This window comes from Odocoileus virginianus, unplaced genomic scaffold (assembly GCF_023699985.2).
Source record: "Odocoileus virginianus isolate 20LAN1187 ecotype Illinois unplaced genomic scaffold, Ovbor_1.2 Unplaced_Scaffold_1, whole genome shotgun sequence".
Classification (NCBI taxonomy): domain Eukaryota; kingdom Metazoa; phylum Chordata; class Mammalia; order Artiodactyla; family Cervidae; genus Odocoileus; species Odocoileus virginianus.
In genome coordinates this window covers 8,169,606-8,193,349 of record NW_027224263.1, presented here as the reverse complement: position 1 = coordinate 8,193,349, position 23,744 = coordinate 8,169,606, and the positions used below count along the sequence as shown (strand labels likewise).

Sequence of the window (23,744 nt, the reverse complement as noted above, 5' to 3'; positions counted from 1 at the left end):
TGACTTTTTTTTATTTCTTCTAGGTCCTTGTTAAACCTTTCTTGCATCTTCTCAATCTTTGTCTCCAGGCTATTTATTTTTAACTCCATTTTGTTTTCAAGATTTTGGATCATTTTTATTATCATTATTCTAAATTCTTTTTCAGGTAGATTCCCTATTTCCTCCTCTTTTGTTTGACTTGGTGGGCTTTTTCCATGTTCCTTTACCTGTTGGGTATTTCTCTGCCTTTTCATCTTGTTTAGGTTGCTGTGTCTGGAGTGGGCTTTCTATATTCTTGTGGTCTGTGGTTCCTTTTTATTGTGGAGGTTTCACCCAGTGGGTGGGGTTGGACGATTGGTTTGTCAAGGTTTCCTGGTTAGGGAAGCTTGTGTCAGCGTTCTGGTGCGTGGAATTGGATTTCTTCTCTCTGGAGTGCAGTGGAGTGTCCAGTAATGAGTTTTGCGATGGGTCTTTGTGTTAGGTGTGACTTTGGACAGCCTGTGTGTTGACACTCAGGTCTATGTTCCTGCGTTGCTAAAGAATTTGCGTGGTATGTCTTGTACTAGAGTTTACTGGCTCTTGGGTGGTGGTTGGTTTTAGTGTAGGCATGGAGGCTTTTGGATGGTCTCTTATTCCTTAATGTTCCGTGTAGTCAGGAGTTTTCTGGTTTTCTCACGTTTTGGGCTTAAGTCTCCTGCCTCTGGATTTCAGTTTTATTCTTCCAATAGTCTCAAGACTTCTCCAACTATACAGCACTGATAATAAAACTATCTAGGTTAATGGTGAAAAGATTCTCCACTGTGAGAGACAACCAGAGAGATTCACAGAGTTACATGAAGAATAGGAGAGGGAGGAAGGAGATAGAGGTGAGCAGGAGGAGAAAAAGGGGACTCAAGAGGAGAGAGACAGATCTACACAGTTATCTGTTCCCAAAGTGTTCTCTGTAGCCCAGACACCCACAAAGATTCACAGAATTGGATTGGGAAGAGAAGGGGAAAGGAGGAAATAGAGGTGTTCTGAGGTAGAAAACAGAGAGTCAAAAGTGGGAGAGTAATCACCACACTCCTGAATAGAAATGGGAACTGAATATTGGATTCTTAAGTGTCCAAAATTTATATCACATACTGAAAAACAAAGATTAAAAATCTAGTGTAGAGGTTAGACTCATTGAAATACAATATTTAAAAACAAAAACAAAAACACACAAAAAAATTTAGAAATGTATATGAAGTTTGGTTTAAAAATAGGGTTTCTCTCTCTCTCTCTTTTTTGTTTTTTGGCAAGGTTATAGTGAAATGAAAATGAAAATTAAGGAATAATAGAGGAGTATTAGAGGACTTTAAAAGGAAATAGAAGAGAAAAACAAGAAAAAGAAAAAAAATTTTTTTCCTAATTAAAAGAAAGTAAAAATATATGAAAATGAAAGATGAGGAGTAATGGGGGAGTAATAGGGAATTTTAAAAGAAAATAAAAGAGAAAAAATAAAAAATTTAAAAAAAAAGTAAAGAAAATTTTTTTTCCTAATAAAAAAAAAACGTAAAAATATATGAAAATGAAAGATGAGGAGTAATGGGGGAGTAATAGGGAGTTTTAAAAGAAAATAAGAGAATAAAAAATAAAAGGAAAGAAAAAAAATTTTTTTCTAATTAAAAAAAAACGTAAAAATATATGAAAATGAAAGATGAGGAGTAATGGGGGAGTAATAGGGAGTTTTAAAAGAAAATAAAAGAGAAAAAATAAAAAAAAAGGAAAGAAGAAAAAAAAATTTTTTTTTCCTAATTAAAAAAATCATATAAATATATGAAAATGAAAGTTGAGGAGTAATGGGGGAGTAATAGGGAATTTTAAAAGAAAATAAAAGAGAAAAAATAAAAAAAAAGAAAAAATTTTTTTTAATAAATTAAAAAAAAGATACATATATATCTAGGAATTCCTCTGGAGTTGTTTCGGTCAGTGTAGGTTCAGTTCAATTTCAGATAGCTCCTCTTTCCTTCTTACACTTCTAGATATCTATAGGCTCCTTCCGGTGTAGTCGGTGTTGCCTTCAGGGATTTTAATCTGTTGCACCGGTCCTTTCTGAAGCGGTTCCCTTTGTTTATTTTGGTTTCTCTTCGGTCTCTAATTTCCGCCCTGACACAGGCGGGCGGAGGTAATCTCTTATTTAGGTTCGCTAGTTCAGTTTAGTCCTGCTACGGGGAGGGCGGGGCGCTGCAGACAGATACCGCTCCGTGTGGCTAGCACTCACCGGCCACCCTGGGTTTGCCCCGCTCACGGGTGTCAGTGCTTTCCCCGTCTACACTGCTCAGGCTCCCGGCTGCTCTATATGGAGCGGGCCCTGCGTTGAGTGCGGTTGCAGTTTTCGGGTACTCCACAAAAGCGCGGATTCGGTTGCGCCTGCGTTTTGTGCCTTTCCCGGCCTGAGCGGTTCGGGCAGCCAGGGTGCAGCGCGCCTTTTCCCTCCACGTCGAGCAGCCCAGGCAGCCAGAGGCTTGGGCACACTCTCCACGGATGTGGCGCGCCTTTTCCCTCCGCGTCGAGCGGCCCAGGCAGCCAGAGGCTTGGGCGCAGTCTCCGGGTACGGCGTGTTTTTCTCCTCTGCGACCCCAGCGCGCACCGCCAGTCGGGTCTCATTAAGTCTTTAGATAGGAACCGGGGGCCTGTTTGCAGTGTGGGAGGGGGTGGCTTCTCAGGGGCTGAGTTTGCCCTTTTCCCCTCCCCCCTGCCTCCTACCTCCAGCGGGGACGGGCCGGCTCTTTTCTGGACTTTCTCAGTCCCTTTGTTTTGCGAACTGCAGGCAGTGTGTTCCGGCTGGTTAATTTTGTCCCACCGTTTAAAGAAAGCTCCCTCCGATTGCTCTCAGGGTCTTTGGGCCGGTCCTTACCCTAAGCAATGCCGCCCGCTCCTCTCCGTTCTGCCCCCGCTTGTTGCTGGCGGGTGCAGGCGTCTGGGGTACTTTTCTGCTGGGAGTTGCTTTTAGGCATGTAATCTGTGGGCCTTATTTAATTTTTCCTCCCAGTTAGATTGCTGAAAACTTCCCCCAGTCCCGCCAGTGCGAGGGTTTCCTGGTGATTGGAAACTTCCTCTATTAAGACTCCCTTCCCGGGACGGGTCACCGTCTGTAGCTCTTTTGTCTCCCTTTTTATCTTTTATATTTTGTCCTACCTCCCTTCGAAGACAATGGGCTGCTTTTCTGGGCGCCTGATGTCCTCTTAGCGATCAGAAGTTGTTTCGTGAAATTTGCTCAGCGTTCAAATGTTCTTGCGATGAATTTGTAGGGGAGAAAGTGGTCTCCCCGTCCTATTCCTCCGCCATCTTGGCTCCTCCCTCACTTTCATTTTTGAAAGATATCTTTGCTAGTATAAAATTCTCATTTGATAATTTTGTTTTCTTTTGGTACCTTAAAGAGGTTTTTCCCTTGTCTTCTGGATTGTGCTGTTTCCTGTGAGAACTCTCTTGTCAGTTCCCTGAACCTAATGTGTATTTTTTTCTCTGTCTGCTTTTTACATTTTATTTTTATCATTTGTTTTAAATTTAATTGTGATGTATCTTATTGTAGTATTCATTTTTTTTTGCTTGAAGTTCATTGTGCTTCTCAAATTTGTGTGTTTATTGTTTTCATGAAATTTGAAAATTTGAAGTCTTAATTTATCTTTATCTTTCCTATCACATAGCATATATTATTTTGGAACTTCAATTATGTTAGGTCACTTGAAGTTTCAAGCAGATCGTCTAAAGTAATTGTATTTTTTTTAGTCTTTGGTAATGAATTAATATAATAAATATCTATAATATTTTTTGACTAGATACTACATTTCTTTTGGGTTCAAAAGTCCTTAGAGTAGCTCAATGTGTAGGGTGTTATTAAATAATAAATGCATTTTGATGTTTTTCAAAGGATCATAAGTTATTTGGAATTGAATATGTTTTGTAAAAGTTTTATGTTATTAGTTCAAAGCATAGGCATGGGTAAATTCTTAAGATTTCTGGTAAAAAGAAAAAAATGATAACTTTATAATGTTAATAATGTATAATAAGAGTAATTCTAAATATTTTAAGTATTAAGACATTTTTAATTTTTTAGTGTCTCAGCAGATGAAGTTAATTCACCCTTATCACCCCTCATATGGCAGGTAAGAAGAAATTAAATTGCTGTTATATCTAATTTTTTTTCTCATTTATTTCGTTAAAAGAAATTATCTTGTTACAGACCTTAGAAAATCAAAAGGATCAAACAGATGAGCAGCAATGGCCAGAATCTCACCCTATAATCTGGCAGAGTGAAGAAAGGAGGCGGAGCAAACAAATTAGAAAAGAATATTTCAAGGTACTTTATTCAGTTATAAAATGTACTTTGTAATTATTAGTTTTGATTTTATCCATTTTTTTACATTAGTATGACAGAATATAACTCTCTAGCTAAATATAGAAGATGTGTTATTTTATCTTGATTTCCTACATGTATGTGGGATAATTATATGATCCAGTTATTTCCATAAAATTTCAACAATTCAAAATAATTAAGAGTAGATCAGTGTGAATTGTGATTTGCCAGATACTTTACAAGAAGTATGAATGTTTACTACACTGCTTGTTGTAGCAATATGTAATAATGTTTTAAAAGAATTGCCCCAAAAAGGTCTTTGAGTTTGTTTCAATAAAGAGTTGACAAATTTTCACAATTAGCATTTAACTGTTTCAGTATAAATAAATGCTATTTACATAATTCTAAAAAGCTTCTCCCCCATTTTCTTATTACCTTAATATATTTCTTAGGATGGTGTTTGTCTTGGCTCAATTAAAGGCTCGGGCCATCTGAATTATCTCAAATTTCTAGTTAGCAGAATTTTAATGAAATTTCATTGTGTACACCTTCCTAAACATTATAATATTTTTTGTCTATTTGTGATTCAGGTCTGCTATATTTGTAGTGACCAGTCATTAGAATTGGAGTACTCTTGAATTTGTTATTGGAATTTCTGATTCAAATGAACAGTGAAAAGAAGTTCCTGCTCTATTCAGCAAATTTTGTTGTCTTTGTGGACTTTTTCTGTTTCCCTAAACCTAATTTTGTCTAATAATAAATACATATATAAGTACATAGTTCTTATTTCATGCTGTTATCAGTTTGATGAAAGTGGATCTCTATGCACATTGATCAGTTTTCTTTTTGTGGATGTGTAACATATATTTGGAAGTAGTAGTATATGCCCCAAACAAAAATGTTATATGTCTTAGTCTGTGTAAGTTTACGTCATCAACAAATAATTACTGGATCCTTTTAATGAGCCTCATGTTACCTGGTCAATATGAGAGATAATGAAGAAATAAAAGAAATGAAGAAAGAAAAATAAAAGGGGAAAGACATTCTAGTTAGAACCCTGGTCAATACCCTTTACAAATCTGCAGTTATATTTACATTCTGGCATTTATTAATTTAAAATTCCCTCTTTTTGTTTATGGAATTTGAACAAAGGCACTAAAGGAAATTTGTTAACAGATAAAACTTAATGAATAACTGATGATGTGGTATAAATTTTAATATTTTTAACTAATAAAAGATTTGATTTTTATTTGATCTATTAGTATAGTAAAAGCATACAGATTCTGTTTGTCAAAATACTTATATATGACAGTTAGTAAGTGCCAGGCACTGTTCTAAGTACTTACTTTACAAATATCAATTCATTTAATCTTTATAACAACCCTATGAGTAAGTACGTTTATTACCATGTTTACTTTATAGATGGGCAAATTAAGGCACAGAGAGGCTAAGTAATATGCTCCAGGTCACTTAGGGTAATAAACGTCTGAGTTCATTGAACCCAGAGCCTATGCTGTGCTGCCTGTTGATCTACTGTGGATAGCCTAATACCAAATGAACACTTTTGGTTTTTTTTAATTTATTGTAACTAAAATAAAACTCTCAATAAAAATCTTAATAGAAGCCTCAGTGAACCTTAAAAAATAGTTGTTTGATTTAATTAGAATAATTTGTTGTTTAATATTTTGTTTTCTATGGCTTAAATATACCTTCCATAATGTTACCATTTTATAAGTTGCTAAGGGATCAAATGAGATAATATTTGAAGAGTCCATAATCATCATTCAACAAATGTGAATTTTTACTATAGTTAATAAATAGGTGCAAAGATAAGCTTCAACTGGGAAATGTTTTAAGCAGATATGTAGTTCTCCTCAATAGTCAGAAGATGTCAGTGTTAGGACACTGTAAAAAATTGAATGTCAACAATTTTTTCCTAAGATGTTAAAAAAACTGTAAAATTGAGATACTACTAAGTGAAGTCCAAAGTGTTATTCAGATTTGCCAATGTTTTCATGATTAAAATATCATCAATTTCTGTGAAGTATCTTTCTTTCAAAAAGAAAATATCTTTTAATCACTTACCCCTCAGGAGTCAAAAGGCTTATTCATAAGATACAATATTGAATTTAATTTGGATATACAGTTAATGTATACTACTCTAGAGATACATATCAAATTATCACTAAGCTCACTCAGTGATGGCTCCTTTAACTTTGCTTTGTAATGAAACATAGAACTTTTGTGTAACTTTACCCCAGCACATATAAATGACTGAACCACAGTATTTGTTTGTGTCCCATGGTAAATTATTCATGGTGCTGTTATTTAGGAGATTTATTGAAAATGTGTGTGTGTGTATAAACTCTAGCTCTCTGGTTTCTTAGTTGCTAGGACTGGTTTGGGGAGGTATGTTTTTCAGGTAAGCCCCTGAAACAAAATTAAAAAAATGTTTCAACATAATTGGCCAGATGATGTGAGTAAGAAGATAATTTAGGTCAAACTATATGAGTAAGTATATCATTGTAGGAGAGTTATGTTAACTCTTTTAGACTCTTGGCCACCCTTGTTTAGACTACTATTCTAGTAAATAAAATTTAATGTCATTGTTGCTGAAATAAATCACCGCGTTTCTCAAAGTAAAGGTATTCCAGAAAATACATTACTTTAAAAAAAATCTTAGAGAAATTTATTAGTATATAAACAAAGTATGAAAATCTAACCTTTTGTTGATAATGTTCAATGTAAATTAGTTGCTTTCATTTCTTGTAGGAATGACAATACAAATTTCTAAATGCATTTGATGATTCTTTTCTAAATAAAGTTAAAAACACTAGATAACTGTGCTAAATTAGTTTTAAAGATTATTTTATTTATTTAAATGCCATATATATATATTTATCCTCAAATGTATATGATTACTTTTGTGATAAAGCATTATGACTCTTAGAATACCTATTTAATTTTGTAAATATAGTATGATACTTTAATTAGGCTTAACCTGAAGGAAAATATTTTCGTGTATTTTCTCTGACTGTGTTTAGCTGTATAACAGAATAGGGAAGCCAGCTGAGCTTGTGAAATGAGTTGATTTGTTCTGAGTCAGTTTGTGCACAAATACTGTCTTTCCTGTGAAGTTAATATGAGCTTCAGAGATGAACGAACTGATCTTTGTGTTTCTTAAATAGGCCTTTATTGCATAGTATTTTAATTTAGAATTAATGAAACTTCAGTTTTTCAAACTAATATTAATTGAGGACAGCTGAGGTGAATTAGTAAGAATTTGGACTTACAGAATATTTTAAATCTATGTATATATTCAGATTTGGGTTTTAGGATCTTTAAATATGTACAGTAATGCAAAACAAGTATCTTTCTAAGTTTTTGTGTATAATGGATATTTTAAATTAGAATAGTAATTGAGTAACAATAATGCAAGTCTCATCGAGTTTTTGACTGCATCATCCTCTGTTTCTTTGCTTTATCAATTATCTGCTTACTCTTCTATGTCCTGTCTCTTTACCTTCCATCTTATAAATATGCTCAGACCTCTACCATTATCCCTGATTCCCTTTTCAGCTGTTGCCTTGTTTCTTTGCTTTCTTCTGGGACCAAACTTGGCTTTTCTAGATCTGTAGTTTTTGATCACTCCTTAACTCACTGTGGGCTTTCCTGGTAGCTCAGCTGGTAAAGAATCCACCTGCAATGCAGAAGACCCCGGTTTGATCCCTGGGTCGGGAAGATCCCTGGGAGAAGGGATAGGCTACCCACTCCAGTATTCTTGGACTTCCCTGGTGGCTCAGATGATAAAGAATCTGCCTGCAGTGCAGGAGACCTGGGTTCGATCCCTGGGTTGGGAAGATCCCCTGGAGAAGGGAATGGCAACCCACTTCAGTATTCTTGCCTGGAGAATTCCATGGACAGAGGAGCCTGGCAGGCTACAGTCCATGGGGGTCAAAGAGTCGGACATGACTGAGTGACTTTCACTTCACTTAACTCAATGCAATGCAGCTTTTACTTCCATTTCTCCATTAAAATAGTCTCACTGCTGCTGCTAAGTCACTTCAGTCATATCCGGCCCTGTGCAGCCCCATAGACGGCAGCCCACCAGGCTCGCCCATCCCTGGGATTCTCCAAGCAAGAACACTGGAGTGGGTTGCCATTTCCTTCTCCAATGCATGAAAATGAAAAGTGAAAGTGAAGTCGCTCAGTCGTGTCCAACTCTTAGCAACCCCATGGACTGCAGCCCATCAGGCTCCTCCGTCCATGGGATCTTCCAGGCAAGAGTACTGGAGTGGGTTGCCATTGCCTTCTCTGAAATAGCCTCACTGGAGTGTAACATATCTACTAACAGCAAACAAAATTCAGTGCAGCGTTTCACAGTGATGAGACATCTTTCTTCTCAAAACCCCTTGCTTGGTTTCTTCCTCATTTTCCTTCCCTGATTCTTTTTTCTTTTTGATACTCCTGGCTAACTTTTCTTCTGATTTTTCTCCTACTTGCTCTTAGGGTCTCATCCTCTTTCCTTACTCTCTCTGAAGCTCTTATGATTTCAGATGTCTCATATTCTCCTGGGTCTAAATTTACATCTCGTACCTTTTTTTTCACTTGTCTCTGTATGTGTGTTTCTAATTGATTGGATACCATGTGTTTCAAATTCATCGTGTCTCCCTGTCTCAATCCACCACCATGGAACTTGCTCCTCCTCTCTATTCTTTATTTTAGTTAATAGCAGTATTACCCACCCAGTTTTCTAAGCTGTGTACCTCAGTCCTCCTTGAACTTGCTCTTTCTCCTCACCTACTTGTTCACCAGAATGCTAACTATACATGTTTCTCCAGTTCATTACCTCTTCTCCATAGCTACTGCCCTTGCTTGTGTTGGAACCCATATTCTTTCTTTTATGGGCAGTTGTGTTAATAATAACTTCTTAATGGTTCTGCTTTCTCACGTTTAACAGTTTGTAGAGAAATCCCTGGCTTAAAATTCTTTATTGGCTCCCCATTATCAATAACAAAATTTGGACTTTTAAAAAGCATCATGTCCAAAAAAAAGGAAGCAAACATCATGTCCATCTTTACCTAAGTGCTATTACCTGACATAGTCTCATTAGCAACTCTTTGACTTTTTCCTAGACTGAACTTTTTTTCTTTGTGCTCTCCTTCTTCTGAGCATGCTCATTTTCTTATTCCTGAAAAATCTCTACTAATCATTTAGGATTTAGGGATGAGAGTATAGCATAGTGGTTAAGAGCCTTGTCCTCAGAAATCAAACCACTTTGGTTCCAGTGCTCACTTAAATATCTTACTAATTGAGTGACTGGTAAATTTGGTAAAATTTGGTAAATTACCTAATCTTGCTGAGCTTCTTTTTTTTATCTTCAAATGACTCTATTGGTATCTTCCTTCACAGGATTATTATAACTACTGAATTATTTAATGAATAATGAATTATTTAATGAATAATGTAAAGTGCTTAAAACAGTACTTGCCACATAGTGTATACTTAATTAGCTTGTGTGTGTGTGTGTGTGTGTGTGTTATTCGTTCAGTCGTGTCTGACTCTTTGCAACCCCACAGACTATAGCCCGCCAGACTCCTCTGTCCATCACCAACTCCCGGAGCTTACTCAAACTCATGTCCATCGAGTCAGTGATGCCATCCAACCATCTCATCCTCTGTTGTCCCCTTCTCCTTCTGCCTTCAATCTTTCCCAGCATCAGGGTCTTTTTCAGTGAGTCAGTTCTTTGCATCAGTGGCCAAAGTATTGGAGTTTCAGCTTCAGCATCAGTCCTTCCAATGAATATTCAGCACTGATTTCCTTTAGGATTGACTGGTTGGATCTCCTTGCCATCCAAGGGGCTCTCAAGAGTCTTCTCCAACACCACAGTTCAAAAACATCAATTCTTCAGTGCTCAGCTTTCTTTATGATCCAACTCTCACATCCATACATGACTACTGGAAAAACCATAGCTTTGACTAGACAGACTTTTGTTGGCAAAGTAATGTCTCTGCTTTTTAATATGCTGTCTAGGTTGGTCATAGCTTTTCTTCCAAGGAACAAGCATCTTTTAATTTCATGGCTGCAGTCACCATCTGCAGTGATTTTGGAGCCCAAGAAAATAAAGTCTGTCACTGTTTCCATTGTTTCCCCATCTATTTGCCATGAAGTGATGGGACCAGGTGCCATGATCTTAGTTTTCTGAATGTTGAGTTTTAAGCCAACTTTTTCACTTTCATCAAGAGACTCTTTAGTTCTTCTTCACTTTCTGCCATAAGGGTGGTGTCATCTGCATATCTGAGGTTATTGATATTTCTCCTGGCAATCTTGATTCCAGCTTGTGCTTCATCCAGCCTGGCATTTTGTATGATGTACTCTGCATATAAGTTAAATAAGCAGGGTGACAATATACAGCCTTGATGTACTCCTTTCCTGATTTGGAACCAGTTGCTGTTGTTCCATGTCCAGTTCTAACTGTTGCTTCTTGACCTGCATACAGATTTCTGTATGTATTTCTCCAGACTTAATTAGCTTATTATTTACTAAATTGTCATTGTTTTATTTTTAGTTTGTTTTTCTACTAGTCATCTTTTATCAGATATTAATTCCCAATTAAAATATGAAAGGATTCAGCAATGATCAGGGCTGTTGGGCAAAGGTAGTCATGGTCAGGAATGCAGTCTGTGTGCTCTTCAGTGGGTACTTGCATAAATGCTCATGTTTGAGTTCCTTTTAAGAAAGGCAGTAACTGAAAAGCACGTAAGCATAGAAACTCCAGTGACATGCTTGTAATGCTTGTAGTAACCTTTTTGAAACTCTTCAACAGTGCCTTTAGAGGTGAAATCCTTCAGCAGTAACAAGCTTGGGAAGTTCCCCTGTTTTGATGTCCATGAGTTTCTTCTTCTTCAATAGTATGACTGATGCTATCTTGGGGTCCTGGTGTTCACTCGCCAAGTGTCACTCTTTTATTGAAATAGAACAAGTGCCATCAGTGACATCATGCTGAAGGGTGGAAAATAGGTTTATTCACACATGCCAGTGCTGTTCGATGGCTATCTGGAACATTGGGTTGAAAGTGTATTGAGGCTTTGTCTGGGATTGGCTGCAAAGAACACCTTGGTAGTTACTGATAGTTTTTGTAAGCCACAGGAGAGACAGTAGAGGAATTTAGGTCTTATATTTATAATCCTTGATGCTGTTCATCCTCCAGTTTGTGGTTGAGTTACCAGGTAGGTTATCTGTTTTTCCAAGAGTTATGGAAGATGATGCTGCATAAGTAAAGGGGGATATTAAATAGAACCTTGATTGCCAGCAGAGAAATTTGGACATAATTGGAAAGTTAGTTTTTTTTTCAATAGAAGAGTTAGTGTTTTGAAAAAGGTCAATCTACCTCTATTTGCAGGAAAATTTCTGTGATCGAGGAATCAGAACTTTAGTGGTTGTCAAAACTGTATTTCCTTGATTATTGATCCTAGTAAAAGCACTTTTTTACATTCCAGCATTTGTGATATTAAGCATATTACCTCTCTTCCTTGTATAAAATGGAGGTAATAGTATTTACCTCAGAGTTGTTAAGATTAAGTGGGTGGGTCCATACGTATAACACACTTCAGTCAGTGCCAAGTATATATTAATAGTAAGCACTAGTATAAGTGTTAGCTATTATCACTATTACTATTATTGTATAGTCAATATATACATGTGATATAGTATTTCTTAACCTAAAATCAGTAGGTTTCTTAAAAATGAATGACATTTTGAATGAGATTGCAGACTAAGCATGAGGTAATAAAGCCTATTAAACTAATAGTTTAATAGTTGAGAGAATTCAGAAGTCTGAGAGACTTTTCAGAAAGAACTGACCTGATGTTTTGTGTATAGTGGATTAAGAAAAAGGAGGATTTAAGAAAAGACTCAGCAAACCTGAATGAATGGGAAATAGATTGGTTTAGGAAATAAATGTTACTTGATGTGTGTACTTAGAACAATGCCTTGCATATAGAAAGTACTATTTGCGTTAACTATTAGTAAGTAGTAGGACTGTTTAAAATGGTTATGAAATTAAACAGTTTAATCTAGAGATATTTACATGCAGTTTACATTTTACATATAATTTAGATAATTTAAAAGTATCAAAATGTGAGTAAACCTCATATATAATTTACTAGTTAGAGAATTCATGTCCAAGGAAAAATAAAGTATGTGCTTTAAATATTTTTCAGTATAAATCATCAAGGAAGAGTTCAAGTGGCAATGAAAACAATGAGGTGAGAAAAGAGGGTAATATTAGCAATTATTTAAAACATTTATTTTCATATGTAATTGGCTCAATCAGAGTAAAATATAATCTATCTTGTTATTGATTTAATGCATGGGTTTTCTCCAATAATAAAAAATTAGCATGATTAGACTGTTATTAATTTGATTATATAATTTCCACATGTTCCTAGTAGTTTGGTCTTAGAATTTTATTAGCACTCATATTAAAACTGTAATTAAAATTCTTGCATATTTTATCTTCTTAAATCAGCGTGGTGGTCAATTGAGATTTTTCCTTTGAAACTTATTAATCTCTTTTCACAACTCTGTATACTATTTTAACATTGAAAATTAGATTTCTACAGTTTGAGCATTACTGTAAATTTTTCTACCTCATCATTTTAACTTATACAACAGCCTGGCATTTTTAAAATGATACAGTCTCATCACCATAAATACTTAAGTAACTATGTATTTTTGTTTGGACAGATTGGTAATTAATTTGATGTTGAATACTTGGCAGGACTTCTGAAAACTCCTTTAATTTTAAGATATGGAATCACCCAAAAAGTGTGTGTTGTACTGTAGGTTAAAGGTTCAGCTTGCATGCTTTCTTTGTTCCTTTTTATGTTTAATCCACTTTGGTCCTGCATGCTTCAACATCTTGAAAAAGGTAATGGCACCCCACTCCAGTACTCTTGCCTGGAAAATCCCATGGATGGAGGAGCCTGGTAGGCTGCAGTCCATGGGGTCGTGAAGAGTCGGACACGACTGAGCGACTTCATTTTCACTTTTCACTTTCATGCATTGGAGAAGGAAATGGCAACCCACTCCAGTGTTCTTGCCTGGAGAATCTGAGGGACGGGGGAGCCTGGTGGGTTGCTGTCTATGGGGTTGCACAGAGTCGGACACGACTGAAGCGACTTAGCAGCAGCAGCTTCAATAACTAATCAGTTACCAAAACCTACTCTCTTTTTTTTGGATACAGAAATATTTTGAATACATTCCCCACCTGCATTTCTGCTCTGGCACAAGCCCTTATCATTTCTGGCCTGTACTACTGCAATAGCATACTTGATCTTCTCCTTTTCTCCAATCCATTTTCCTCTCTGCTGCCAATGATTGTTTCAAAGGACACAAATATGATCAGGCCATTCCCTTGCTTAGAAACCTTTGTCTCCTCATCACTTAGAAGGTAAATTCAGGGTTCTTCTTAATCAAGCTTCAGCTTCCCACATCAGCCTCAATTCATGATTTACCTTCCTTTCACCATACTCTTCAAAATTACAAAACTACAAGGTTTCCTACTAAGCACAGCACAGCACAAGGTTTTCTGCATTCATCCTTATATTTATTGTTTTTGTGCCTTTGTCCTTGTTGTCCTCTCATCTTGGAATATTGTTAAACATCTACTCAGTTTTTTAGTTTCTCAGGAAACTTTACTTATCAGCACCACCATTTCCCCAAGTGTCCCTTATCTGTGTCTAATAATATGTCATGCATGCTCTATTATTGTACTGAGACGTTTGTATTGCTTCTGTAAATGAATCTATTTTACCCCTAGACTAAGAGATCCTTGAGTGGATGATATTTTACTAAGTTTCAATATTCCCCCGGTCTAGCACCAGTGTCTGACATATAGTATACAGTCAGTAATCATTTGTTGATGATGAATGTATACTCTATGTTGTGTGTATATTCAAGGTTAAATTTTAAGATTTTTGTATTTGTTTAATAGTAGTCATTAAGAAAAAACATGAACCATTTAGTAGTATTTTATTCAGTTCAATTCTTTGTCATTTCTAAGCTTATGTTAGATAAACGTAATTTTCCAGGTAAATGTTATTATTGGGGTGATGGAATTTTTGCATGCGTCCCTGTGTCTGTCTCACACTGGAACATATTGCTGCCATTTCTTATCAGGAATTAATCTTAAAATGTGGCTATTTTCTAAGAAATATAGAAAGGTTTTTCATTTGTGACATTTAAAGGAAATAAACTTGTAAGAAAATATTTGATGTAAGTGTATACTACTTATAAAACTTTAAATTGCTAATGAATCACCTGGGGATTTTACTGAAATACAGATTCTGATTCAGTAGGTCTTGGGTGGGGCCTGAGATTCTGCATTTCAAACAAGCTCCCAGAGGATGCTGATGCTACTGGTCTACAGACCACACTTTGGCAAGGTGGTGGATGGTATTTTCCAGATCCTTCCTTTAGTAGTTTCAGTTTTCCTTTTACATGTCTGAATCATCATTCATATTTTAATTGCATGTTTCATGTTTTTATTTTTATATTTTAGCAAGGCAGTGATAATGCTAATATGTCACCACAATCGCCAGTATCATCTGAGGTACAAGTTCTGTTTTTAAATGTGTTTACATAGGTTTTCTTTGTCTATTCTCTCTAACCTCATCTTTCTTTTTTGAATGTAGTTTTTTCACCCATATTTAAAAATCCATAGTAGGTTAATTTGTACAAAACTAGCCTACAAAAACTTCTAAGAACACCATATTTTGGTACAAATATTCATAATGAATATCACTTAAATTATTGAAAAATGCCTATAGATCACATGAAATATTTCACTTTATAAATTTTTTATGTTTTATAATTCATCCATATTTTGAAATAAATGACAAGAGTAGCTTTCAGATTTTAAATTTGAAAAAAATACTTCATTCAGCATTGTGCAATGGCCTTTGGTTTTTCTCATAACCAATTAGGTCTGAAAGCAATGCAAGAAAAACTTCCTTTTTCCACGAGAAACATCCCTGTAGTGGGTTGTTCCTATCGACAAGAGGGTACACTTTTCCTAGCATCTTAGACCTAAGGAGGGGGCATGGGGAGAAGGGGTAGATGAAAGTTAAGAGTTTCTGAGATCTCAACCAAATATTCTTTTGGTTTGAATGACTCTTCTAATTTAGTTAAACCTGTTGCTTTTAATATGTTATGAGATAAATTTTAAAAATTCTAAACAATAGCTCTTCTACTTCAGATTACTTAGTATTCTAAAAGTGTACTGGCATTAGTAAATAGATGATTTTTTATTTATTTGGTGAATTCAGGACTTTGTCTAAATGTTTGAATGATCCAAAATCACAATATAATTTTGGTTAATTAGACAGTATTTCATTTTATATAGGTGGTGTTAGTTTTTTTAAAAGCCAGAATTGTTTGTGTATTGTTTTGGGTGAGTTGCATTATAAAACTTTAAGATGGACTTAGATGTTAGTTTTATAAACATGTTTCTAAACTACTTATATATGGCAGGTAAACTGGTTTACATTCTTTTTCAAAACAGTTTAAATTGGGATATTCTAAAATTAGTCTTTGTAACATGCTTTTGTAAATCCTTTCTTTTACAGTCAGTTATAACAAATGTAGGTGATGACTTATTTACTTAGATTTTTTCTGATTTTATGAGCTATGCTCAATGAGAAGAGGATCAGTGCCAATCTTCTCAAATAAATTATATTGCTTCTATAACACATTTTCCTTACATTTGGATAAATTAAATTTTTGTCTGGAAATTCATAATACTTTAACTGAAATAATCAAGACAAACAGGCTTGTGGATGAATAGGTGGCGAGCATGTATTTGGGTAGCTCAACTGACGTTCAACTTGAACTGCTTATCCCATGTTAATCAGAAAATTAAGAGAGTCACCGGAATGCTGATTGTTTCAGTTTCATCTGTGAAAGGAAAATGGTAAAAACAATTAGTATAGTGCTTTACTATTAACAAAGTGCTTGCCTATACATTTAAACTGGAGAGCAGTCCCACGATCTGGATATTATCCTCATCCTTTTACAGCTCAAGAGTGATAAGTTTTTCTAAAGACTTCAGTCAGTAAATGGTAGAGGACTGACTGAAGCCCAAACTCTAACAACTTCACAGTTGTACAGATTAAATAAGATGCTATTAAAATTGCATTATCTTTCCATTTTATAATTTGCAAAGTGCTTTCTTTTAGTTATCTCAGTTAATTTTTACAGCATCCTATTTTAAAGGTGAAAGGATAGTTACAGAAAAATTAAATGTTTTGCTTAAAACTTAGTCTAATTTCTGACTCTAAGTTCAGATTTTTTAAATATACCATGTTTCTTTACACAGTGCACTACTGTTTGAAAGCACTTTGAAATAATGTGAATTCAGATAGAAGAAATAATGCTTTATTATCTATCACTCTGCAGCCACTATTAGTTTGAATGTGTATATTTGCCTCAGATTATCCACTAAGGGTCAAGTCCATAGTAGATAGTGAGTAAGTGTCACTAATTTCACTTACCTTTTCATTGAAACTTTTTTCCATTTTGCAGGAGACTTTAATCTGGTTCTTCATTCAAAAAAAGAGTATATGTTTATTTGATTCACTTTAATAACTTTCATTTCCCTTATACTAAGAGAGAAGTTAATTAGCAAATATTTGTAGACCTTTTAAAAATGAAACATTATCTATTTGAATTAAACTGCAATTTACCTTTCTCTACCCCACTAATTATGGAAAAAAATAAATACTTCTCAAAATTGGAATGGATGTAACTACTTTGATTATTTTGAAAGAAAAAAGGTTTTATTTTTTTTTTTGTTTTTAGGAGTATGATAGAACTGATGTTTTTTCACATGGTCCCTTTGGCTTGAAGCCTAGATCAGGTAAATATATATTCTGAAAATACAATCTATTGGTTATATACAAAACTAGTTTCTCAGCTTAAATGGGATTGATTCCTTAGTTTTAAGTACACATAGATTCTTTCCCCTCTCCTAAAAGTAATTTTCTCTTAACCTTATTTGTCTTTCCAATTCCCGTTCCCCATTTCTTTCTTCCTCTTTACCTTCAAGCTCCTGAAACCTCAGCTTTTTGCCTTAGATATACTGCAGTCTTATTTCTACTCTACTGTGACTGCTATTAGAATGACCACTCTGCCAGCAGACCAAACACTGTTTGAAATTATAGCACTCCATTATATTGTGGTTTTAAAAAGGGATCTTTTCGCATTTGGCAAGCCCAAAAGAAAATGGATCCATGTTACTTGGCAAGGTATTGAATTATAGTTTTTATTCCTGAATAACTGTATTGACCTTCAAAAATAATTTCCTTTTTCTTTAAAGATAATAAAGGCTGATTTGTGTTCAATAATAATTCTTAACCTGGATCATGTTTCTAATAACATATGTTTAAGTAAGAACATGTATAGGTGGTAGCAGTTGTTACACTTGTCTTCCCTGTTGCTTTCAATTATGCAGATAAGTAAGTTTCAATTATATTCTGTAAAAAATATTTAGAATTCATTAATAAGGAAAGTGTTTTATGTCATTTTGTTCTAGTTCTTTGTATCATGCCTCTTTCCCTGCCGATGGTTGATCCTTCCGATTAGCTTTGTAATAAGCTAGGCAATTTCTGTTTTTATAGCTTTCAGCCGCTCATCTCGCCAGGAATATGGGGCAGCAGATCCAGGTTTTACAATGAGAAGAAAGATGGAACATCTACGGGAAGAGCGAGAGCAAATACGACAGCTTCGCAATGTAAGTCACATTGACCTTTCAGGTCTGCTTTATAGAAATGGGTTTAACTTGGAAAACTAAAAAAGGATATTTTATTTTCAGTACTCTTTAAAATTTTAGATTATGTGATGATTAGTTATATATATATATATTTAAATGGAATGTGATTTATACCCATTTCTTTTATAGAATCTTGAATCCAGGTTAAAAGTAATTTTGCCTGATGACATAGGAGCTGCACTGATGGATGGGGTTGTTCTTTGCCATTTAGCCAATCATATAAGGCCACGCTCTGTAGCTAGTATTCATGTGCCATCACCAGCAGTGGTAAGTTTTGGCTACAGTTTGTTAGTTCTCTAAAGGAAGATAGAACTGCTTGAAACAATCTTTAAATAATATACTTCAATAAATATAATTTTGAGTTTTTATAAGTTTGTACAAATATACCTGAAAATATACTATTTTTCTTACTTTGCAGCCTAAACTTAGCATGGCGAAATGTCGAAGAAATGTAGAAAATTTTCTCGATGCTTGTAAAAAGTTGGGTGTCTCACAGGTAATTATTTTTCTAACAAAACAATCATTTAAATATGAATTTATTACGTGCAAACTGGCTTTTTCATAGTAGGCATGAATAGTGCTTTCTGAACATGAAAATGAATACCTTCCTTTTCGCCTTCTATTGAATTCCAGCTTTATATGTAACAGCTGTCTAATGAATGATTTTTAAGCTGCTTTTTTTTTCCATTTATTTTTATTAGTTGGAGGCTAATTACTTTACAACATTGCAGTGGTTTTTGTCATACATTGAAATGAATTAGCCATGGATTTACATGTATTCCCCATCCAAGTCCCCCCTCCCACCTCCCTCTCCACCCCATCCCTCTGGGTCTTCCCAGTGCACCAGGCCTGAGCACTTGTCTCATGCATCCAACCTGGGCTGGTGATCTGTTTCACCCTAGATATACATGTTTCGATGCTGTTCTCTTGAAACATCCCACCCTCGCCTTCTCCCACAGAGTCCACAAGTCTGTTCTATACATCTGAGTCTCTTTTTCTTTTTTTGCATATAGGGTTATCGTTACCATCTTTCTAAATTCCATATATATGTGTTAGTATACTGTAATGGTCTTTATCTTTCTGGCTTACTTCGCTCTGTATAATGGGCTCCAGTTTCACTCATCTCATTAGAACTGATTCAAATGAATTCTTTTTAATGGCTGAGTAATATTCCATGGTGTATATGTACCACAGCTTCCTCATCCATTCGTCTGCTGATGGGCATCTAGGTTGCTTCCATGTCCTGGCTATTATAAACAGTGCTGCGATGAACATTGGGGTGCATGTGTCTTTCGGATCTGGTTTCCTCAGTGTGTATGCCTAGAAGTGGTATTGCTGGGTCGTATGGCAGATCTATTTCCAGCTTTTTAAGAAATCTCCACACTGTTTTCCATAGTGGCTGTACTAGTTTGCATTCCCACCAACAGTGTAAGAGGGTTCCCTTTTCTCCACACCCTCTCCAGCATTTATTGCTTGTAGACTTTTGGATAGCAGCCATCTTGACTGGCGTGTAATGGTACCTCATTGTGGTTTTGATTTGCATTTCTCTGATAATGAGTGATGTTGAGCATCTTTTCATGTGTTTTTTTGCCATCTGTATGTCTTCCTTGGAGAAATGTCTGTTTACTTCTTTGGCCCATTTTTTGATTGGGTCATTTATTTTTCTGGAATTGAGCTGGAGGAGTTGCTTGTATATTTTTGAGATTAATCCTTTGTCTGTTGCTTCATTTGCTATTATTTTCTCCCAATCTGAGGGCTGTCTTTTCACCTTGCTTATAGTTTCCTTTGTTGTGCAAAAGCTTTTAAGTTTCATTAGGTCCCATTTGTTTATTTTTGCTTTTGTTTCTAATATTCTGGGATGTGGGTCATAGAGGATCCTGCTGTGATTTATGTCGGAGAGTGTTTTGCCTATGTTCTCCTCTAGGAGTTTTATAGTTTCTGGTCTTACATTTAGATCGTTAATCCATTTTGAGTTTATTTTTGTGTATGGTGTTAGAAAGTGTTCTAGTTTCATTCTTTTACAGGTGGTTGACCAGTTTTCCCAGCACCACTTGTTAAAGAGGTTGTCTTTTTTCCATTGTATATCCTTGCCTCCTTTGTCGAAGATAAGGTGACCATACGGTTTGTGGATTTATCTCTGGGCTTTCTATTCTGTTCCATTGATCTATATTTCTGTCTTTGTGCCAGTACCATACTGTCTTGATGACTGTGGCTTTGTAGTAGAGTCTGAAGTCAGGCAGGTTGATTCCTCCAGTTCCATTCTTCTTTCTCAAGGTTACTTTGGCTATTCGAGGTTTTTTGTATTTCCATACAAATTGTGAAATTATTTGTTCTAGTTCTGTGAAAAATACTGTTGGTAGTTTGATAGGGATTGCATTGAATCTATAGATTGCTTTGGGTAGTATAGCCATTTTGACAATATTGCTTCTTCCAATCCATGAACACGGTATATTTCTCCATCTGTTTGTGTCCTCTTTGATTTCTTTCATCAGTGTTTTATAGTTTTCTATGTATAGGTCTTTTGTTTCTTTAGGTAGATATACTCCTAAGTATTTTATTCTTTTTGTTGCAATGGTGAATGGTATCGTTTCCTTAGTTTCTCTTTCTGTTTTCTCATTGTTAGTGTATAGGAATGCAAGAGATTTCTGTGTGTTAATTTTATATCCTGCCACTTTACTGTATTCATTGATTAGCTCTAGTAATTTTCTGGTGGAGTCTTTAGGGTTTTCTATGTAGAGGATCATGTCATCTGCAAACAGAGAGAGTTTCACTTCTTCTTTTCCTATCTGGATTCCTTTTACTTCTTCTTCTGCCCTGATTGCTGTGGCCAACACTTCCAAAACTATGTTGAATAGTAGTGGTGAGAGTGGGCACCCTTGTCTTGTTCCTGATTTCAGGGGAAATGGTTTCAATTTTTCACCATTGAGGGTGATGCTTGCTATGGGTTTGTCATATATAGCTTTTATTATGTTGAGGTATGTTCCTTCTATTCCTGCTTTCTGGAGAGTTTTAATCATAAATGGATGTTGAATTTTGTCAAAGGCTTTTTCTGCATCTATTGAGATAATCATATGGTTTTTATCTTTCAATTTGTTAATGTGGTGTATTACATTGATTGATTTGCGGATATTAAAGAATCCTTGCATTCCTGGGATAAAGCCCACTTGGTCATGGTGTATGATTTTTTTAATATGTTGTTGGATTCTGTTTGCTAGAATTTTGTTAAGGATTTTTGCATCTGTGTTCATCAGTGATATTGGCCTGTAGTTCTCTTTTTTTGTGGCATCTTTGTCTGGTTTTGGAATTAGGGTGATGGTGGCCTCATAGAATGAGTTTGGAAGTTTACCTTCTGCAATTTTCTGGAAGAGTTTGAGTAAGATAGGTGTTAGCTCTTCCCTAAATTTTTGGTAGAATTCAGCTGTGAAGCCATCTGGTCCTGGGCTTTTGTTTGCTGGAAAATTTCTGATTACAGTTTCGATTTCCTTGCTTGTGATGGGTTTGTTAAGATCTTCTATTTCTTCCTGGTTCAGTTTTGGAAAGTTATACTTCTCTAAGAACTTGTCCATTTCTTCCAAGTTGTCCATTTTATTGGCATAGAGCTGCTGGTAGTAGTCTCTTATGATCCTTTGTATTTCAGTGTTGTCTGTTGTGATCTCTCCATTTTCATTTCTAATTTTGTTAATTTGGTTCTTCTCCCTTTGTTTCTTGAGTCTTGCTAATGGTTTGTCAATTTTGTTAATTTTTTCAAAAAACCAGCTTTTAGCTTTGTTGATTTTTGCTATGGTCTCTTTAGTTTCTTTTGCATTTATTTCTGCCCTAATTTTTAAGATTTCTTTCCTTCTACTAACCCTGGGGTTCTTCATTTCTTCCTTCTCTAGTTGCTTTAGGTGTAGAGTTAGGTTATTTATTTGACTTTTTTCTTGTTTCTTGAGGTAAGCCTGTAATGCTATGAATCTTCCCCTTAGCACTGCTTTTACAGTGTCCCATAGGTTTTGGGTTGTTGTGTTTTCATTTACATTCATTTCTATGCATGTTTTGATTTCTTTTTTGATTTCTTCTATGATTTGTTGGTTATTCAGAAGCGTGTTGTTTAGCCTCCATATGTTTGAATTTTTAATAATTTTTTTCCTGTAATTGAGATCTAATCTTATTGCACTGTGGTCAGAAAAGATGACTGGAATGATTTCAATTTTTTTGAATTTACCAAGACTAGATTTATGGCCCAGGATGTGATCTATTCTGGAGAAGGTTCCGTGTGCACTTGAGAAAAAGGTGAAGTTGATTGTTTTGGGGTGAAATGTCCTATAGATGTCAATAAGGTCTAGCTGGTCCATTGTGTCCTTTAAAGTTTGTGTTTCCTTCTTCATTTTCTGTTTAGTTGATCTATCCATAGTTGTGAGTGGGGTATTAAAGTCTCCTACTATTATTGTGTTGCTATTAATTTCCTCTTTCATACTCGTTAGTGTTTGCCTTACATATTGCGGTGCTCCTATGTTGGGTGCATATATATTTATAATTGTTATATCTTCTTCTTGGATTGATCCTTTGATCATTATGTAGTGTCCATCTTTGTCTCTTTTCACAGCCTTTATTTGAAAGTCTATTTTATCTGATATGAGTATTGTGACTCCTGCTTTCTTTTGGTCTCCGTTTGCGTGGAATATTTTTTTCCAGCCCTTCACTTTTAGTCTGTATGTGTCCCTTGTTTTGAGGTGGGTCTCTTGTAGACAGCATATATAGGGGTCTTGCTTTTGTATCCATTCAGCCAGCCTTTGTCTTTTGGTTGGGGCATTCAACCCATTTACATTTAAGGTAATTATTGATAGGTATGGTCCCGTTGCCATTTATTTTGTTGTTCGGGGTTCATGTTTACACCACCTTTCTGTGTTTCCTGTCTAGAGAAGATCCTCTAGTATTTGTTGAAGAGCTGGTTTGGTGGTGCTGAATTCTCTCAGCTTTTGCTTGTCTGTAAAGCTTTTGAGTTCTCCTTCATATCTGAATGAGATCCTTGCTGGGTAGAGTAATCTAGGTTGTAGGTTCTTCTCTTTCATTACTTTAAGTATGTCCTGCCATTCCCTTCTGGCCTGAAGGGTTTCTATTGATAGATCAGCTGTTATCCTTTATGGGAATCCCTTTGTGTGTTATTTGTTGTTTCTCCCTTGCTGCTTTTAATATTTGTTCTTTGTGTTTGATCTTTGTTAATTTGATTAATATGTGTCTTGGGGTGTTTCGCCTTGGGTTTATCCTGTTTGGGACTCTCTGGGTTTCTTGGACTTGGGTGGCTACTTCCTTCTCCATTTTAGGGAAGTTTTCAGCTATTATCTCCTCGAGTAACTTCTCATGGCCTTTCTTTTTGTCTTCTTCTTCTGGGACTCCTATGATTCGAATGTTGGGGCGTTTCAGATTGTCCCAGAGGTCCCTGAGGTTGTCCTCATTTCTTTTGATTCTTTTTTCTTTTTTCCTCTCTGCTTCATTTATTTCCACCATTTTATCTTCTAACTCACTTATCCTATCTTCTGTCTCTGTTATTTTACTCATGGTTCCCTCCAGAGTGTTTTTGATCTCATTTATTTCATTATTAATTTTTAATTGACTTTTTTTTATTTCTTCTAG

General features: G+C 35.5%; 1 protein-coding gene and 1 non-coding gene across 7 annotated transcripts in view; both read left to right on the top strand.

The window, feature by feature from the left end:
• Positions 1-23,744, top strand: part of LRCH2 (leucine rich repeats and calponin homology domain containing 2) — a 122,087-nt gene that overhangs the window by 85,725 nt on the left and 12,618 nt on the right. For 2 of the 6 annotated variants that reach the window (XM_070462239.1, XM_070462237.1), the window contains 8 exons: positions 4,061-4,109; positions 4,187-4,303; positions 12,523-12,567; positions 14,865-14,915; positions 17,162-17,219; positions 17,980-18,092; positions 18,261-18,398; positions 18,550-18,627. In XM_070462239.1, coding sequence (XP_070318340.1) covers positions 4,061-4,109; positions 4,187-4,303; positions 12,523-12,567; positions 14,865-14,915; positions 17,162-17,219; positions 17,980-18,092; positions 18,261-18,398; positions 18,550-18,627 — 649 coding nt within the window. Of the gene's footprint in view, positions 1-4,060; positions 4,110-4,186; positions 4,304-12,522; positions 12,568-14,864; positions 14,916-17,161; positions 17,220-17,408; positions 17,572-17,979; positions 18,093-18,260; positions 18,399-18,549; positions 18,628-23,744 lie in introns of those variants that run through there. The other 4 variants (XM_070462240.1, XM_070462238.1, XM_070462242.1 and 1 more) reach the window with 3 other exon arrangements.
• LOC139033305 (small nucleolar RNA SNORA35) lies at positions 15,246-15,374 on the top strand. The gene has a single exon (XR_011485918.1). It is a non-coding gene; the product is annotated as a small nucleolar RNA SNORA35 (small nucleolar RNA).